Source organism: Puma concolor, chromosome E2, assembly GCF_028749965.1.
Source record: "Puma concolor isolate L17-30 chromosome E2, mPumCon1.1.hap2, whole genome shotgun sequence".
Classification (NCBI taxonomy): Eukaryota; Metazoa; Chordata; class Mammalia; order Carnivora; family Felidae; genus Puma; species Puma concolor.
Genome location: NC_141681.1, coordinates 18,057,334 through 18,071,129, shown reverse-complemented (window position 1 = coordinate 18,071,129; position 13,796 = coordinate 18,057,334). Strand labels below are relative to the sequence as shown.

The following is a 13,796-nucleotide window of genomic DNA, read 5'->3' as shown; positions in this document are numbered from 1 at the left end:
GACAAGTGACTAGAAGGAAAAAGTAAAAGAACCACAGATAGATAAACACTATAGAAGCGATGTATTGTAATTATGGTGGACTTTTATGGTGTCTTGAGTTTAATCCCTTCAGTGTACCTTGGTCAAGTGGAAGAGATGGGCAAAACAGAAACTGTGACACATGACAAGTACCATTACAGTGATAAGGGGAGTGTTACAGGAATATAAATGAAGAAGGCTATGTGCTGTCAAAATTGGTCTTTTTGTGAAAGGGGAGACAAAGAACAATTGCTGTTTTTCTGGAGATATCTTCACTACCATCTCCAGATTTTCATTAAATAATTAACATTAAAGTTGCATAATAATCCCATTCTGTAAATCATTTTTGTTCAACACCTACTATTTTCCAGGCTGTCAAACAGTTTACTTTTATTTTATTAGTTAATCTTATTTAATCCTCTCATTTACTCAGTAAAACTGGCATTAGGATTAATATTAGAGTTTTATAGATTAGAAATTGGAAAAATGAAATTATTTGTCCAAATCACAAAGTTTATAATTGGCAGAACTGAACTTCGAATCTGGTCAGTTCAAACTCAAATCTTAGACTCTATCTACTATACTCCCTCCAAAGTATGTTGTAATAATTGCACGCACACGTACACACTAGTATTCAGTACCTACGACACTCAAGCACAGGCCTAGGTACCTTTCGTTCATTATCTCATTTAATACCTACAATAGCCGTTTAGGAATGGTATTTTATGTTTTATAAATGAGGAAACTGAGGCTCAGAGAGGTTAATTATGTGCTTCAAACGTCCCCAAAAGCAAATGTGATATCAAGACTTGAACTGAGAGTCATTTGACTTTAAAGTTTGTTGCTCTGCTTTTATACTTTAATGATTTTATAAAAATGATGCAAAGGGCATCGATTATAGGTTAATGCAAGTGCATTATAGGGTGTGAGCTGTGGATCTAAGACAGTTTGATACTGATACTCCATTTTTTTCAGCATTTATTGAATAGTGACTTTTCTGCCACTATTGCCTAATTTCTGCTATTGAATCTATTTCTGAAATTACTTTTCTAATTCATTTTTATTAACTGGCAGCATGTGTTTTAAAGTTAACTTTAATAGAACACGTGATTATTATAAAAAGCTTAAACATTATAGGAACAGTTAACTTCAAAAATAGAAGTCCCTGGAGCACCTGGGTAGCTTAGTCGGTTAAACATCTGACTCTTGATTTTGGCTCAAATCATGATCTCACCTTGGTGAGATTGAGGCCTGTGTCCAGCTCCTCACTGGGCGTGGAGTCTACTTAAGCTATTCTCTCTCTCTCTCTCTCTCTCTCTCTCTCTCTCTCTCTCTCTCTCAAAAACAAAACAAAAATAGAAGTCCCTATAATTGCAGTGCAAATATAACTGCTATTAGCAAATTGGCATATTTTCTTGATCACTGTATGGACATACTAACTATATAATTTGTGGGGGGATATAAAACTGAGAACTCGCTTTTGGCACTTGGAAACTCTGATACCCTTAGTCTGGTCCTTAGTTTTATAGTGTATGAGTCATTTTATGGTATTTTATAAAATATGGTAGGCTTCATTTTTTTTCCCACAAAAAACTAGCCTCTATTTTAATATTTCAGCAGGAGACTAAGAAGCAGTATCAATTATTCCTAACCAGTCTCCTCCTCCTTATGCAGCTTACTTTTCAAATTGCCTCTGCTTCAATGAAAATGAAATTAAATGAAGTCCTATCTTTCTATTTTTTCTAATCCTGTTAGGTGGCCAAGACTTTTCTACTGTTGTCAATTTTCCTCTCTCTCTGCTTTGTACGTTTTGAAGTAAGCAGAATGGTCTGAAACAGATTGGAAGGCTGTTTCTCATAAAGTGATACTTCTTTTTATTAGGAGAAAGAGAAGTACTAAAAGTGGAATTGACTCATAACAACAGAGATAGAACATAGAAAATAAATACAAATCTCAACACCAAAAGGAAAAGAGAAATATGTACTACACTTGATGTTAGCCAAAAGGCCGAGAAGCAATTAGAAAAAGAAAAATATGTAATTTGAAGTCATTTTTCAGATGCAGTGTTTCTCAGTTTTTGGATTAGTTATATATAGGATTTTAAACACACATACTTAACGTATGGCACTTTCCACAGGGAAGTTTGCTGGTAGCTGTCTTCCGTACAGAAACATTTAAAAATGCAAACCTAAGATGTTTAAAACTTTTTTTAATAAAAAGTTGAAAAGCTTGCATATTTTTTCCAGTTTGAGGAAACATTCTAAAGAAAATCACCTTTTAAATTCACTTAAAATATATTTACTTTATAAATGACCCACAGCTAATTTTACCATGTAAGATTAGTAGTTAAAGACTACCAAGGAGAAATTATACAGTAAAGAGTCCAAAGACCCAAATTATTTCAATTTAGCGTTTTGTTCTATGCTTGTACATATCAAAGTGTGAAAGCTAATACTTTTGTACAAAAGTAATAGATACCCATGTTAGAATTTGATTGAGGCCTAAAAACTATATCATTTTTTTTTTGCCAGTTTGCCTAAGTGTATTATAAAAGGCTATACTTCAAAAATCCTAAAATTTTAATTACTGGGAACAAATTTCAGAGCTACCTTGTTTCTGTCTTATTTAGACTCATCCCACTATTGCTCAGAGGTTCCAAAAGAAACTTGATTCTCCTTGTCTTTCTAAGAGCAATTTGAGATGCTTGAAAAGGATATATCTCCTATTTTTATTGACTTAGAAAGGGCTTGGATTGAATGGAGAAGGAAAGATGGGTAATGAAATGAATTGAAAATCGCAGGACCAACATGAACTATAGTTATTTGTTTTAACTGGAAAATTGTATCTTACAAGCACATGAACTGCTTCTGAGGACATGCTTGGGTTCTGTACTGGGAATTTTTCCCTCCTGGTGACTAGCAAGAAGGAATGAGCTAACTTCACAGGGTTAAATGATACGGCAATAATGAGAAAATGAGTATGACTTTGGAAATGATGGTACAGCAAATCCAAAGTATTATAAATCAAATTTGTATTAGATCTGAGGTTCAGGTGATCATCTTGTTATTCCTCACTGTTACAGCCTCACAAATCATTCCTCCCATGTCTTCAGACAAAGAAAATATAAAGAAACATGAATTTCCTGCCTTTTTCTCTTTTATTTCTTTAATGTTTATTTTTTTTTTTTGAAAGAGAGAGACAGAGCACGAGTGGGGCAGGGGCAGAGAGAGAAGGAGACACAGAATCCCATGCAGGCTCTAGGCTCTGAGCTGTCAGCACAGAGCCAGACGTGGGGCTTGAATCCACGAACTGTGAGATCATGACCTGAGCCGAAGTCGGACACTCAACCGACTGAGTCACCCAGATGCCCCTATTTTTTAATTTAATTTTTGGAAATGTTTATTTATTTTTGAGAAAGAGGGGGAGGGTCAGAGAGAGAGGGAGAGAGAGGATCCCAAGTAGGCTCTGCGCTATCAGCTCAGAGCCCGATGCAGGGCTTGAACCCGAGAACTGTGAGATCATGACCTGAGCCGAAGTTGGATGTTTAACCAACTGAGACACCCAGGTGCCCCTCATATTTTCTTTATCCATTCATCTATCAATGGACATTTGGGTTGCTTCCATATCTTAGCGATTGTAAATAATGCTGCAGTAAAAATGGGGGTGCATATATCTTTTCAAATTAGTGTTTTTACTGTTTTAGTTTTCTTTGGTAAATAGTAGTGGAATTATTGGATCATACGGTATTTCTGTTTTTAAATTTTTGAGGAACCTCCATACTGTTTTCCACAGTGGCTATACTAATTTACATTACTTCCAGTAGTGCATGAGGGTTCCTTTTTCTGCACGGTCTCGCCAACACTTGTTATTTCTTGTCCTTTTGATTCTAGCCATTCTGATGGGTGTAAGGTGTTATCTCACTCTGGTTTTGATTTGCATTTTCCTGATGATAAGTGCTGTTGAGCATCTTATCATGTGGCTGTTGGCCATCTATATGTCTTCTTTGGAAAAATGTCTATTCAGGTCCTCTGCCCGTTTTTAATTGGATTATTTGGTGTGTGTGTGTGTGTGTGTGTGTGTGTGTGTGTGTGTTGAGTTTTGTAAGTTCTTTATATATCTCCTATATTAACCCCTTATTAAATATATCAGTTGGAAATATCTTCTCCCCTCCCATTCAGTAGGTTGCTTTTTCATTTTGTTAATTGTTTCCTTCACTGTGCAAAAACTTTCAATTTTGGTGTAATCCCAGTAGTTTATTTTTGCTTTTGTTTCCCTAGCCTCAGGAGACATAGCTAGAAAATTGTTGCTTTGGTTGATGTCAAAGAAATAACTTCTTACATTCTTCTAGGAGTTTTATGGTTTCAGGTCTCACATTTAGGTCTTTAATCCAAAATAAGATACAGATTATTGGGCTTTAACTAAACTTTCTATACTACTGGTTTAGATACTGGATGGCTAGAAAAATGCTTATGCTAATGCTAGCAATGAAAACAATGCACACAGGAGAGGATTAAGGATAATGAAGATTAGTTCACAGTGGGATATGTTGATGTTGAAGGGCTGGGTCAGCACCCAAGTGGCAGGAATTGGGACCAACAAGAGAAACTGGTTCTAGAGATCCATGTTAAATTTGGGGATCTAGCATTGAAAGTTGCTAGGGACTAGAGGACAAAGTGCGAACAATGCGCTAAAATTGGAGCCTTGGGGAACAGCTACATTGCAGGTATGTGAGGAGAAACAAGGCTTTTGAAAATAAAGGCACAGAAAGGAGGAATAAAAACAGTTGATGGAGTACACCGTCACATGTTGAAATGGGCAAGATTAAGGATTGAGAAATTTGGATTGAGTGAGTAAGAAAACATTAGTAACTCTTTCAAATGCAGTTTTATTCAGGAAAGGTTAAAGAGCAAAAGGAGAAAACAGAAACAAGCATAAACTTTTTTTTTTTTTTTTTTTCTCCAAAATGTGGTAAAGAGAGGAAGGAACCAAGTCAGGGCTAGTAAGATCAGAGCATGGCTTTTTCAGTTTGGGTGAACTTGGAAATATTGTAGGCCAGTATTTTCATGGAGTTCTTTTGTCTCATGAGTCTCCTGTCTCTTTTGCTGCTCATTCTCTTCTCCCTCGTCCTTTAATAGTAGAGAGTCCTCTTCCACATCTATGCTTACTTCCTTGGTGGTCGTGCTGGAAGTCTCCCATTTGTCCCTCTGGGTTCACTCTTCCTTCTCTACCTGCTTTCTTTCCCAGGAGGCTGACCTGCATGAATTACATCAACAAGCTGCTTTGCCCTTTGGCTTTTGTTGAGTTTGGTCAATGTAGAGTCCCAACAGGAGGGCCTGGAGGGAAAGAAGGACCAAAGTGAAATTGGAGCATTTATCCCCTTGGCTCCCAATCTAGCTGAATTGACTGAAGGTCACTTAGTCAGCCCCCTACAGTACTCCCCTGGGTCTGGTAACCACTTCCTCTCCTGGTTCCTTTAGGCCTAGGTATGTAAACAGGATATCACACTCTGTTTTCCCTTGTGTTTCCCTGAACTCTTGCCCACAACTTTATAAATTGTCTCTTTATTAAATCCTGTGCCATTCATTCATTTGCTGCTGGGACCCTGACTTATACTGTAATCTTTTCCAGTTTTATGACTTAAAGTATCAGCCATATGCCAGTTGTCCCCAAATTTAGAGCTCGGGTTTACACCTCTCTCCTGAACTTCAGACTCATGTATCTGGCTGCTAGTTAGATTTGGTTGTTTAATACAGGTATCAACTCACTAATCTTTCTTCCTGAACCTGCTGATGGCAACTCTGTCCTTCCAGTTGTTTAGGGCAAAAATCTTAAAATTATTCTCCCATTTCTCCCTTTTTCTCACCCCCCCCCCCACTCCTGCCCCATCCTATCTGTCAGGATATGTAAGTAGGTCTACCTTTAGTAGAGAATCTCACCATTTCTCACCACATTCATTCCTGTCCCCTGGGTCCCCCTACCATAATCTTTCACTTTTTTTTTTTAATGTTTATTTATTTTTGAGAGACAGAGAGAGAGAGAGACATAGAATCTGAAGCAGGCCCTAGGCTTCAAGCTGTCAGCACAGAGCCTGAGGTGGGGCTTGAACTCACAGACCACGAGATCATGACCTGAGCCAAAGTCAGATGCTCAACTGACTGAGCCACCCAGGCGCCCCATTCCTTCCTTCCTTCCTTCCTTCCTTCCTTCCTTCCTTCCTTCCTTCTTTCTTTCTTTCTTTCTTTCTTTCTTTCTTTCTTTCTTTCTTTCTTTCTTTCTTTCTTTCTTTCTTTCAGAGAGTGTGAGTAGGGGAGAGGGTCAGAGAAAGAAAGAGAGTGAATCTCAAGCAGGCTCCACACCCAGCACAAGCCTGTTGCGGGGCTCAATCTCATGGCCGCAAGATCACAACCTGAGCCGATATCAAGTCAATGCTTAACTGGGTGAGCCACTCAGGTGCCTCGGTAATCTGTCACTAACAATTGATCTTCCTCCTTTTGCCTTTTTCCTCTTTCATTCTATTTTCAGTATACTAGTGAGAGCGATTAAAATACAAGTTAAATCATGTCACTCCTTTGCTTCAAACCTCCCTATGTATTACCATTTCAGAATAAAAGCCAAAAGTGCTTACAGTGAACCTAAAAGTCACTACATGATCTGCCTCCCACTCCCACTGTCTCTGTGACCCCACTTTCTACTCTTCTCCCTCCATTATCCTGTACTAGTCACACTGACTTTCCTTACTGCTTTGACACTGTTCTCCCTATGAAATGCTTCTCCCAGATATCTGCATAACTAACTCCCCCACCTCCTTTAAGTCTTTGTTCAAATGTCTTCTTAATGAGGCTTACCCTAACCACCTTATTTAAAATTGCAAATTGAAAAAAATAAAATAAAATTGCAAATGGACCCCCCCTTGCAGCATTCCTGATCTGCCTTCTCTTACTGTTTTTTTTTTTCCGTAACACCTAACATCTTAAAACATACTATATAATTTACTTTTTTTTCTTATCTTTTAATTATCATGCAGTAAAACTGCCTTTTTTCCCCCTCTCATGGTATACAGTTCTGAGTTTTAACACACGTATAAATTATAATGACCACCACAGTCATAATACAGAACAGTTCCATCCTCCAAAAAATGAATCACATCTTTCCCATTCCTAACCCTGGCAACCACTCATCTGTTCTTAGTCACATATTTTTGTCTTTTCAATAATGGGAACATTAGAATGTAACCTTTCAACACTGGCTTCTTTTACTCAGCATATCTTTGCGATTCATCTAAGTTGCTCAGTGTATCAATAGTTCATTACTTTTTATCACCAAGTGGTATTCTACTTATTAATTACATTTATCCTTTTTTTTTTTGTATGTCTTGTTCGTGGATTTATTATTCTAAGTTGCTAAAACAGTTCCTGGCATATACCAGGAGTGCAGTGAATTAGTGAATATGCAGTGTTGCTTTAAAATAGAAAGGTATAGTGGAACCATAATCACTCTGAATATGTTTAGGGTTTATAGTGCCATTCCCTAGATTGTGCAGTCTACTCAAACCCCAGATGACAGGATACTTGAGCTGAAAGACACCAGCAAGTTGAGAATGTAAAAGACTTTTTACTGAAAGTAAATAATTCCTCCCTAATGTTTCCGGTGACCATCTAGGAAAATAATGGCACCATTCTGCCCGCATTGTCTGATTCATTGGTTTCACTTAAACTCATAGTAAAGGTCACCAGGTTAGGTAAGAAAAGCATAAGTGTTAGAGATAAAGAGGAAGATAATTACGGTATGAGAGATGTTTGGAAGAAAAGGTGTTTGGAGGAGAAGGTGATTGATTTACTAGAACACTGGTGTTTATAGCGGTAAGTTATGTCTGCATTATGAAAAAAAAAATCATAAAATGGCATTCAGCTCAAAATCTGATGTTGCCTAATGCCCCAAAGCAGGAAAGCAGAGTACCTCATTAAAATACATGGGCCTCCTTTAAACCTGAGCATGGAATTCAGTAAGAATCAGTTGGATCTGGGATCCCATCCAATGCATTATAGTTTTTGAAGCTCATCAAGATTTTAATTTAAGGTGGTTCCATGTTTAAAGTTTGAGCAAGGTTTCAGAATAAATTATTTTCATTTCTTAAGTTTTATAAATTATATGGATTCATAAGAATGTCAGATATATAGAACTATATTATAAAAAGAAGGCAGTCTTACACCTGTATATAAGCACTGTTGGTATTTTGATGAAAATCCTTCCAGACATCTCTCCAGAGGCATATACAGTACATGTATATGTTTTTGTCACTCTAATGACAAAAGGGTTATAATGATGCTCTTAGGGTGCAGGGAAGCCTCTTTCATTTTCAGTAAGTGTGATAAACATCTAAACACCTAAAACACTACAAATAGTGTTTAATTAAACATTTTGAGGATGATTTTCAGCTATCAGGCAAAATGAGATAATTGTGAAATATATTGAGTTCTGAGTCAACCTGACTGCCATGAAGGGGTGTAGAGTCTTTACTTATCTAGCCAGGTGTCCATTTTAAAGTACTGTGGTAACTGGAGAGGTCTAATAAGACTAAAACAGAACACTGTTAACTCCCCACCTTTCCCAAATCTCAGGTAAATTAGAAACAGATGTCTAGGGGTACATGGTTGGCTCTGTCTGTTAAGTGTCCAACTCTTGATTTTGGCTCAGGTCATGGTCTCACAGTTGGTAAGATCAAGCCCTGCGTCAGGCTCCGTGCTGTTAATGCTTGGGATTCTCTTTCTTTCCCCCTCTCTTTCTACCCCTCCCCCTACTAAGAAAATAAATAAACTTAAAAAAAAAAGAAAGAAAGAAAAGAAACAGTTCTTTACCCATTATGGATGACCAGTTAGATTGGGATATGGGCATCATTGTCATCAACTCAAGTGAAACTACTGCTCTTTCATAAGGCCATGAAATAGGCTCTTTACGTATGTCAGTTTAAACATAACGTGCAGTCATCAGTTCAGTGATCAACTGTGTTACTGAATAAACTTCTGAGTATATTGTGAAGGGTCCTTTTCCAGCCACTATAATATTCAAGAGTAGTCATTTAGAATGCCTATAATTTCCTTTCATTGGTAGCCCAATAGTGGTTATACTGTCTTAAATGTTCAGAAAACAAGTCTCTACCATTGGCAGTGACTGGAAACAGGAATTTCTGCTAAAGTTCTTGTGATCTAATTCTTTCTTGAAAGCATAAAACTAAAAAATGTACTGAAATGCCTGAGTCAGCCACTCAAGGGATATACTGGCTGCACCTCTGCTCATTTTTCTAGGATGAAAAAATCTCCTTGGTGACCCGAGGCAGCTAGCTTTTACCTTCTCCACCTGGAAATGCACATATTATAACTATGCATAGAAAGCACCCACACACATACAGAAACACCCATAAACTATATCTACATGCTGGCATTAACATTGTTACATTTTCTAGGATTATGCTTAATTTCAGCAGATCTTGTTTAATAATTTACAAGAAAATAATTTCATTTTTCTACTGATGGATGTTAAAATTTTTTAACTTTTCTAACTGTTCAATTTAGAGAAGGAAAAGAAAGGCATGTATTATTTATTGAATTTTTAGTGTATGCCTGAAGTTTTTACTTGTTTAGTGTTGCTTCCATTTTATAGGTGAGGACCTTAGAACAGTCAAGTGAAGTCTAGTAACTGAGTTCGAAAACACAGTTGGTATTTGATCCAGGTCCATCTGAGTCCAAAGCATGCTGTAGAATGAGCTGTAGAATGGGCTTATAAAAGACTTACCAATATTATTAAATGAAAAAAGCAAGGTGCAGAACAGTAGTTATTATACACTACCATTATGTGAAGTAATGTACACGTGTGTGTGTTTATTTTTACATACGTTTAGCATATCTAGCATATCCCTCAAAGACCATATGGTTGCCTCAAGGGATGAGAACTGGGCTGCTAGAAATCTAGACTTTTTACTATAAAATCTTTTATACTTTTTGAATTTTGTTTTGTGTGTGTATATTAGTTGTTCAAAAAACAAAATATTTTAAATACTGTTAAGCATGTTTTTAGAAACATCTGAAATTATTTTTTAGGTTTAGTAATCTATTTGTTATTAGTTTCTTAGGCTTGTAAAGCTTCTAATGCTGTAGAATATTAATACTGACTATTATGATATTGATAAACATTGATAATGATCATCTTTCTAGTTTTTCGATTCCCATGATACTACTCTGATGACCTACCACATTAGAATTTGAGAGGGAAGTAGAATACTGATAGATCGTGATAGCAGAGGTAATGATAACTGATGCATCTGCATTCAACTATTTACATTTTTAATGCGATTTGAAATTTTAATAAACTGCGGTTTATCTGGTTTTTGAAACAAGAACCCTGTGCCTCAAATGACAGCAGTCGCCAGTCATGACTGAGGTAAAAGAAGTATTTTATGAGTTCTAAAAATGAACTTAAAAAGAAAAAAGTTTTCCATCTACTAAAAGCTGTGTTTTAATTTGGGGCTACCATTAATCAAAATACCTTATCTTGAATACACTTTATTTTTGTACTTGTTTGTACTTGTTTTCAAATCTGTAATGATGTTTACATAGCTGTCTCCCTTACTAGATGGGGCATTCTGTGAGGGCAGGGTTCTTGCTTCATTTGTTACTGTATTTTTAGTGGCTAGCCTAATTACTGACACATGGTACGTAGCTAAAGATATTCATTGTGTTGAATTGAATTGAACTAGAGATACTTAGCTTAGTTGGGAGAAGAGAGAGAAAAATAATCTCAGTCTTTAGATAATTGAAGGATCCTCATGTGGAAGAGATTAAGTTTTTTTCTTTAAAAAAAATTTTTTTTTTAATGTTTATTTTTGACAGAAAGAGAGAGAGAGAGAGACGGAGCATGAGCAGGGGAGGGGAAGAGAGAGAGGGAGACACAGAATCTGAAAAGGCTCCAGGCTCTGAGCTGTCAGCACAGAGCCCGACACGGGGATCAAACTCACAGACTGCACGATCATGACCTGAGCCGAAGTCGGACGCTCAACTGACTGAGCCACCCAGGCGCCCCAAGATTAAGTTTTTTTCTGTATGGCTTCAGTGGGTAGGCAAACCAATGGTGGAAGTTTCAAGAAGTTTGTAAATGTTGAGTTGTCTAAAGCTAGGTAGCACTGTCTCAGGAGGTACTGAATCTATCACCAGAAGATTCATTCGTGGCTGGTTAACTATGGAAATAATTCAAGTATTTAATTGTTCATTTATTTCTTTACTCATTTATTCAAACATATATTGAGCACACACTGCTCTAGGTGTTGGATATTAAGACAGAATAAATCATAATTCCGCCCTTAGGGAACTCAGACCCAGCAAGCAAAAGGAAGTATTAGCAAGGATTACAACCCAGGGTGCCAAGAGGTTGTTATAGAGGTGTAATGGTAATACCCTGCAGAGAGTTGACAGGAAAGGTTGCCGAGGAGGTGACTTTGGAGTAGAGTTGACCAGACAGACAGAAAGAGAGGAGTCCTAAGCAGAAGGAACAATACATGCAAAAGCTCAAAAGTTAAACTTTTTAGAACACAGTAGTGGTATTTCATTTGGATTATGTGGCCTCAAAATACCCTCTAATCCTAAGATTCTGTGTGCTAGCTCTTTAACTTAGTGTATTTTTTTCACTTCCTGGCAGATATTATGTGTATGTGTGTATTTCAGTTGTCATTTTTTCATAGGAAGCAAAAACAGTAACCTTCTTCTTTGATTTTTTGTTCATAGTCAAGTTCATCCGAGAAGTAACACCATATATCAAGAAGCCATCATTAGTATCAGATCTACCGTGGGAAGGTGCATCTCCTCAGTCACCAAGCTTTAGTGGCAGTGAGGACTCTGGTTCTCCAAAACACCAGAACAGCACCAAGGACAGGAAGGTCATCCCTCTCAAAATGTGCTTTGCTGCTAGAAACCTAAGCATGCCGGATCTGGAAAACAGGTGAGCTGTACCTAAGAAGAACATCATTTACAGCTTTATAAACTTAAGGACATGTTGCAATATAACTTATGTATATTTTTAATAATATGACTGTTGACTAAATTATACAGAGGAAAACATCAGCCTGAGATGAGTGAATAATCTTTGGAGTTCCATATTTAAATTACTTCACACACATATATACATGTACTTATATAGAAATATTTTGGAAAAACAGGTAGGAAATTTAATGGTGGTTACTACCAGGGAGTGAAATAGGATTAGAAGGTAGGAGAGGAAGGGCTTCTGCTCTTCATTTTATATTTTCTGGAGTGTTAGTACTTCTCTCACTATGAAATTACTCTATAATTTTAAAAAATCTTGTTAAATTCTTTTAAATGTCCCCTTAGATGGAAACTCCTTATATTGTGGCTAGTGTATAGAGTCAGAGATTTGATCATAGGTATGGCTGCATCAATTAGCAATGTGACCCTGGCAAGTTTATGTCTCTTGAGTTTCCATATTATTTTTTTTAAAGTTTATTTATTTTTGAGAGAGAGAGAGTGCAAGTGAGGGAGGGACAGAGAGAGAGGGAGACAGAGGATGCAAAGCTGGCTCTGTGTTGACAGCACAGAGCCTGATGTGGGGCTCGAACTCATGAACCGAACTGTGAGATCATGACGTGAGCTGAAGTTGGATACCCAACCGACTGAGCCACCCAGGTGCCCCTTGAGTTTCCTTATTTGTAAAAAGAGAGAGCTGGATTGAATAATTTTTTTTTTAAGATTTTATTTTCAGGTAATCTCCACACCAAATGTGGGGCTCACACAGCCCCAAGACCGAGAGTTACATGCTTCACTGCCCAAGCCAGTCAGTGCCCCCAATCTAATTTTAAAGCAACCAATGTAATTACTGATTCAGTATCAATGTTAATTTATTTATTTTTTGAGAGAGAGAGAGAGCAGAGGAGTGGTAGAGGGGGGGGGGAACAGAGGATCTGAAGCAAGCTCTGTTCCACACTGATGGCAGAGAGCCCCATATGGGGCTCGAACTCACAAACTGTGAGATCATGACCTGAGCTGAGGTTGGATGCTTAATGGACTGAGCCACCCAGGCACCTCTGGATTGGATAATTTCTTTTTTCTTTTTTTTTCTTTTTTAATTTATTTATTTTTGAGAGAAAGAGAGAGAGAACAAGGCGGGGAGGGACAGAGAGAAAGGGGGACAGAGGATCCTAAGCAGACTCTGCACAGACAGCAGAGAGGCCTGATGTGGAGCTTGAACCCACGAACTGTGAAATCATGACCTGAGCCGAAGGCAGCTGCTTAACCGACTGAGCCACCCAGGCTCAGTTTGCTTTCTTTTAAAAGTTCAAGATATTATAGAAATTGTTTTGAGTTACATATAGGTTTATTTTTGAAAGATTGTGTGCATGTTAAATCATATCTAAATACAGTAAACGTTAGTCTTTAATGAAATGCTCTATTTTTTTCATAAAGTAAGAATTTAATTTGTAAAGAATCACTTCTGCCTCTTAAGCCAAAATTAATTTTTTTCTTCAAATGAGATATACTTATATAGAGCCTTTGGTTAATCATGGACCTAAAAAAATTAGTAGGGACCACAAAGAAGGAACTAGAATAGAGAAACAATGTGATAAAGAGCGAACAGCAACTAAATTTATCAACTGGTTGTCAGGCCGACCAAAGTTTTCAGGCTAAGTCTCTTCATTGTAAATCGTTTCTGAGAATGAGAATAAACATTTGTTGTCTTAGTCTGTTTTGGCTGCTGTAACAAAATACCATAGACTGAAT

General features: G+C 37.2%; 1 protein-coding gene across 1 annotated transcript in view; it reads left to right on the top strand.

The window, feature by feature from the left end:
• The window catches only part of SNTB2 (syntrophin beta 2), a 109,123-nt gene that overhangs the window by 35,404 nt on the left and 59,923 nt on the right, over window positions 1-13,796 (top strand). The window contains exon 2 of the mRNA XM_025920772.2: window positions 11,790-12,003. Within this exon, the coding sequence (XP_025776557.1) occupies window positions 11,790-12,003 (214 nt within the window). The remainder of the gene's footprint in view (window positions 1-11,789; window positions 12,004-13,796) is intronic.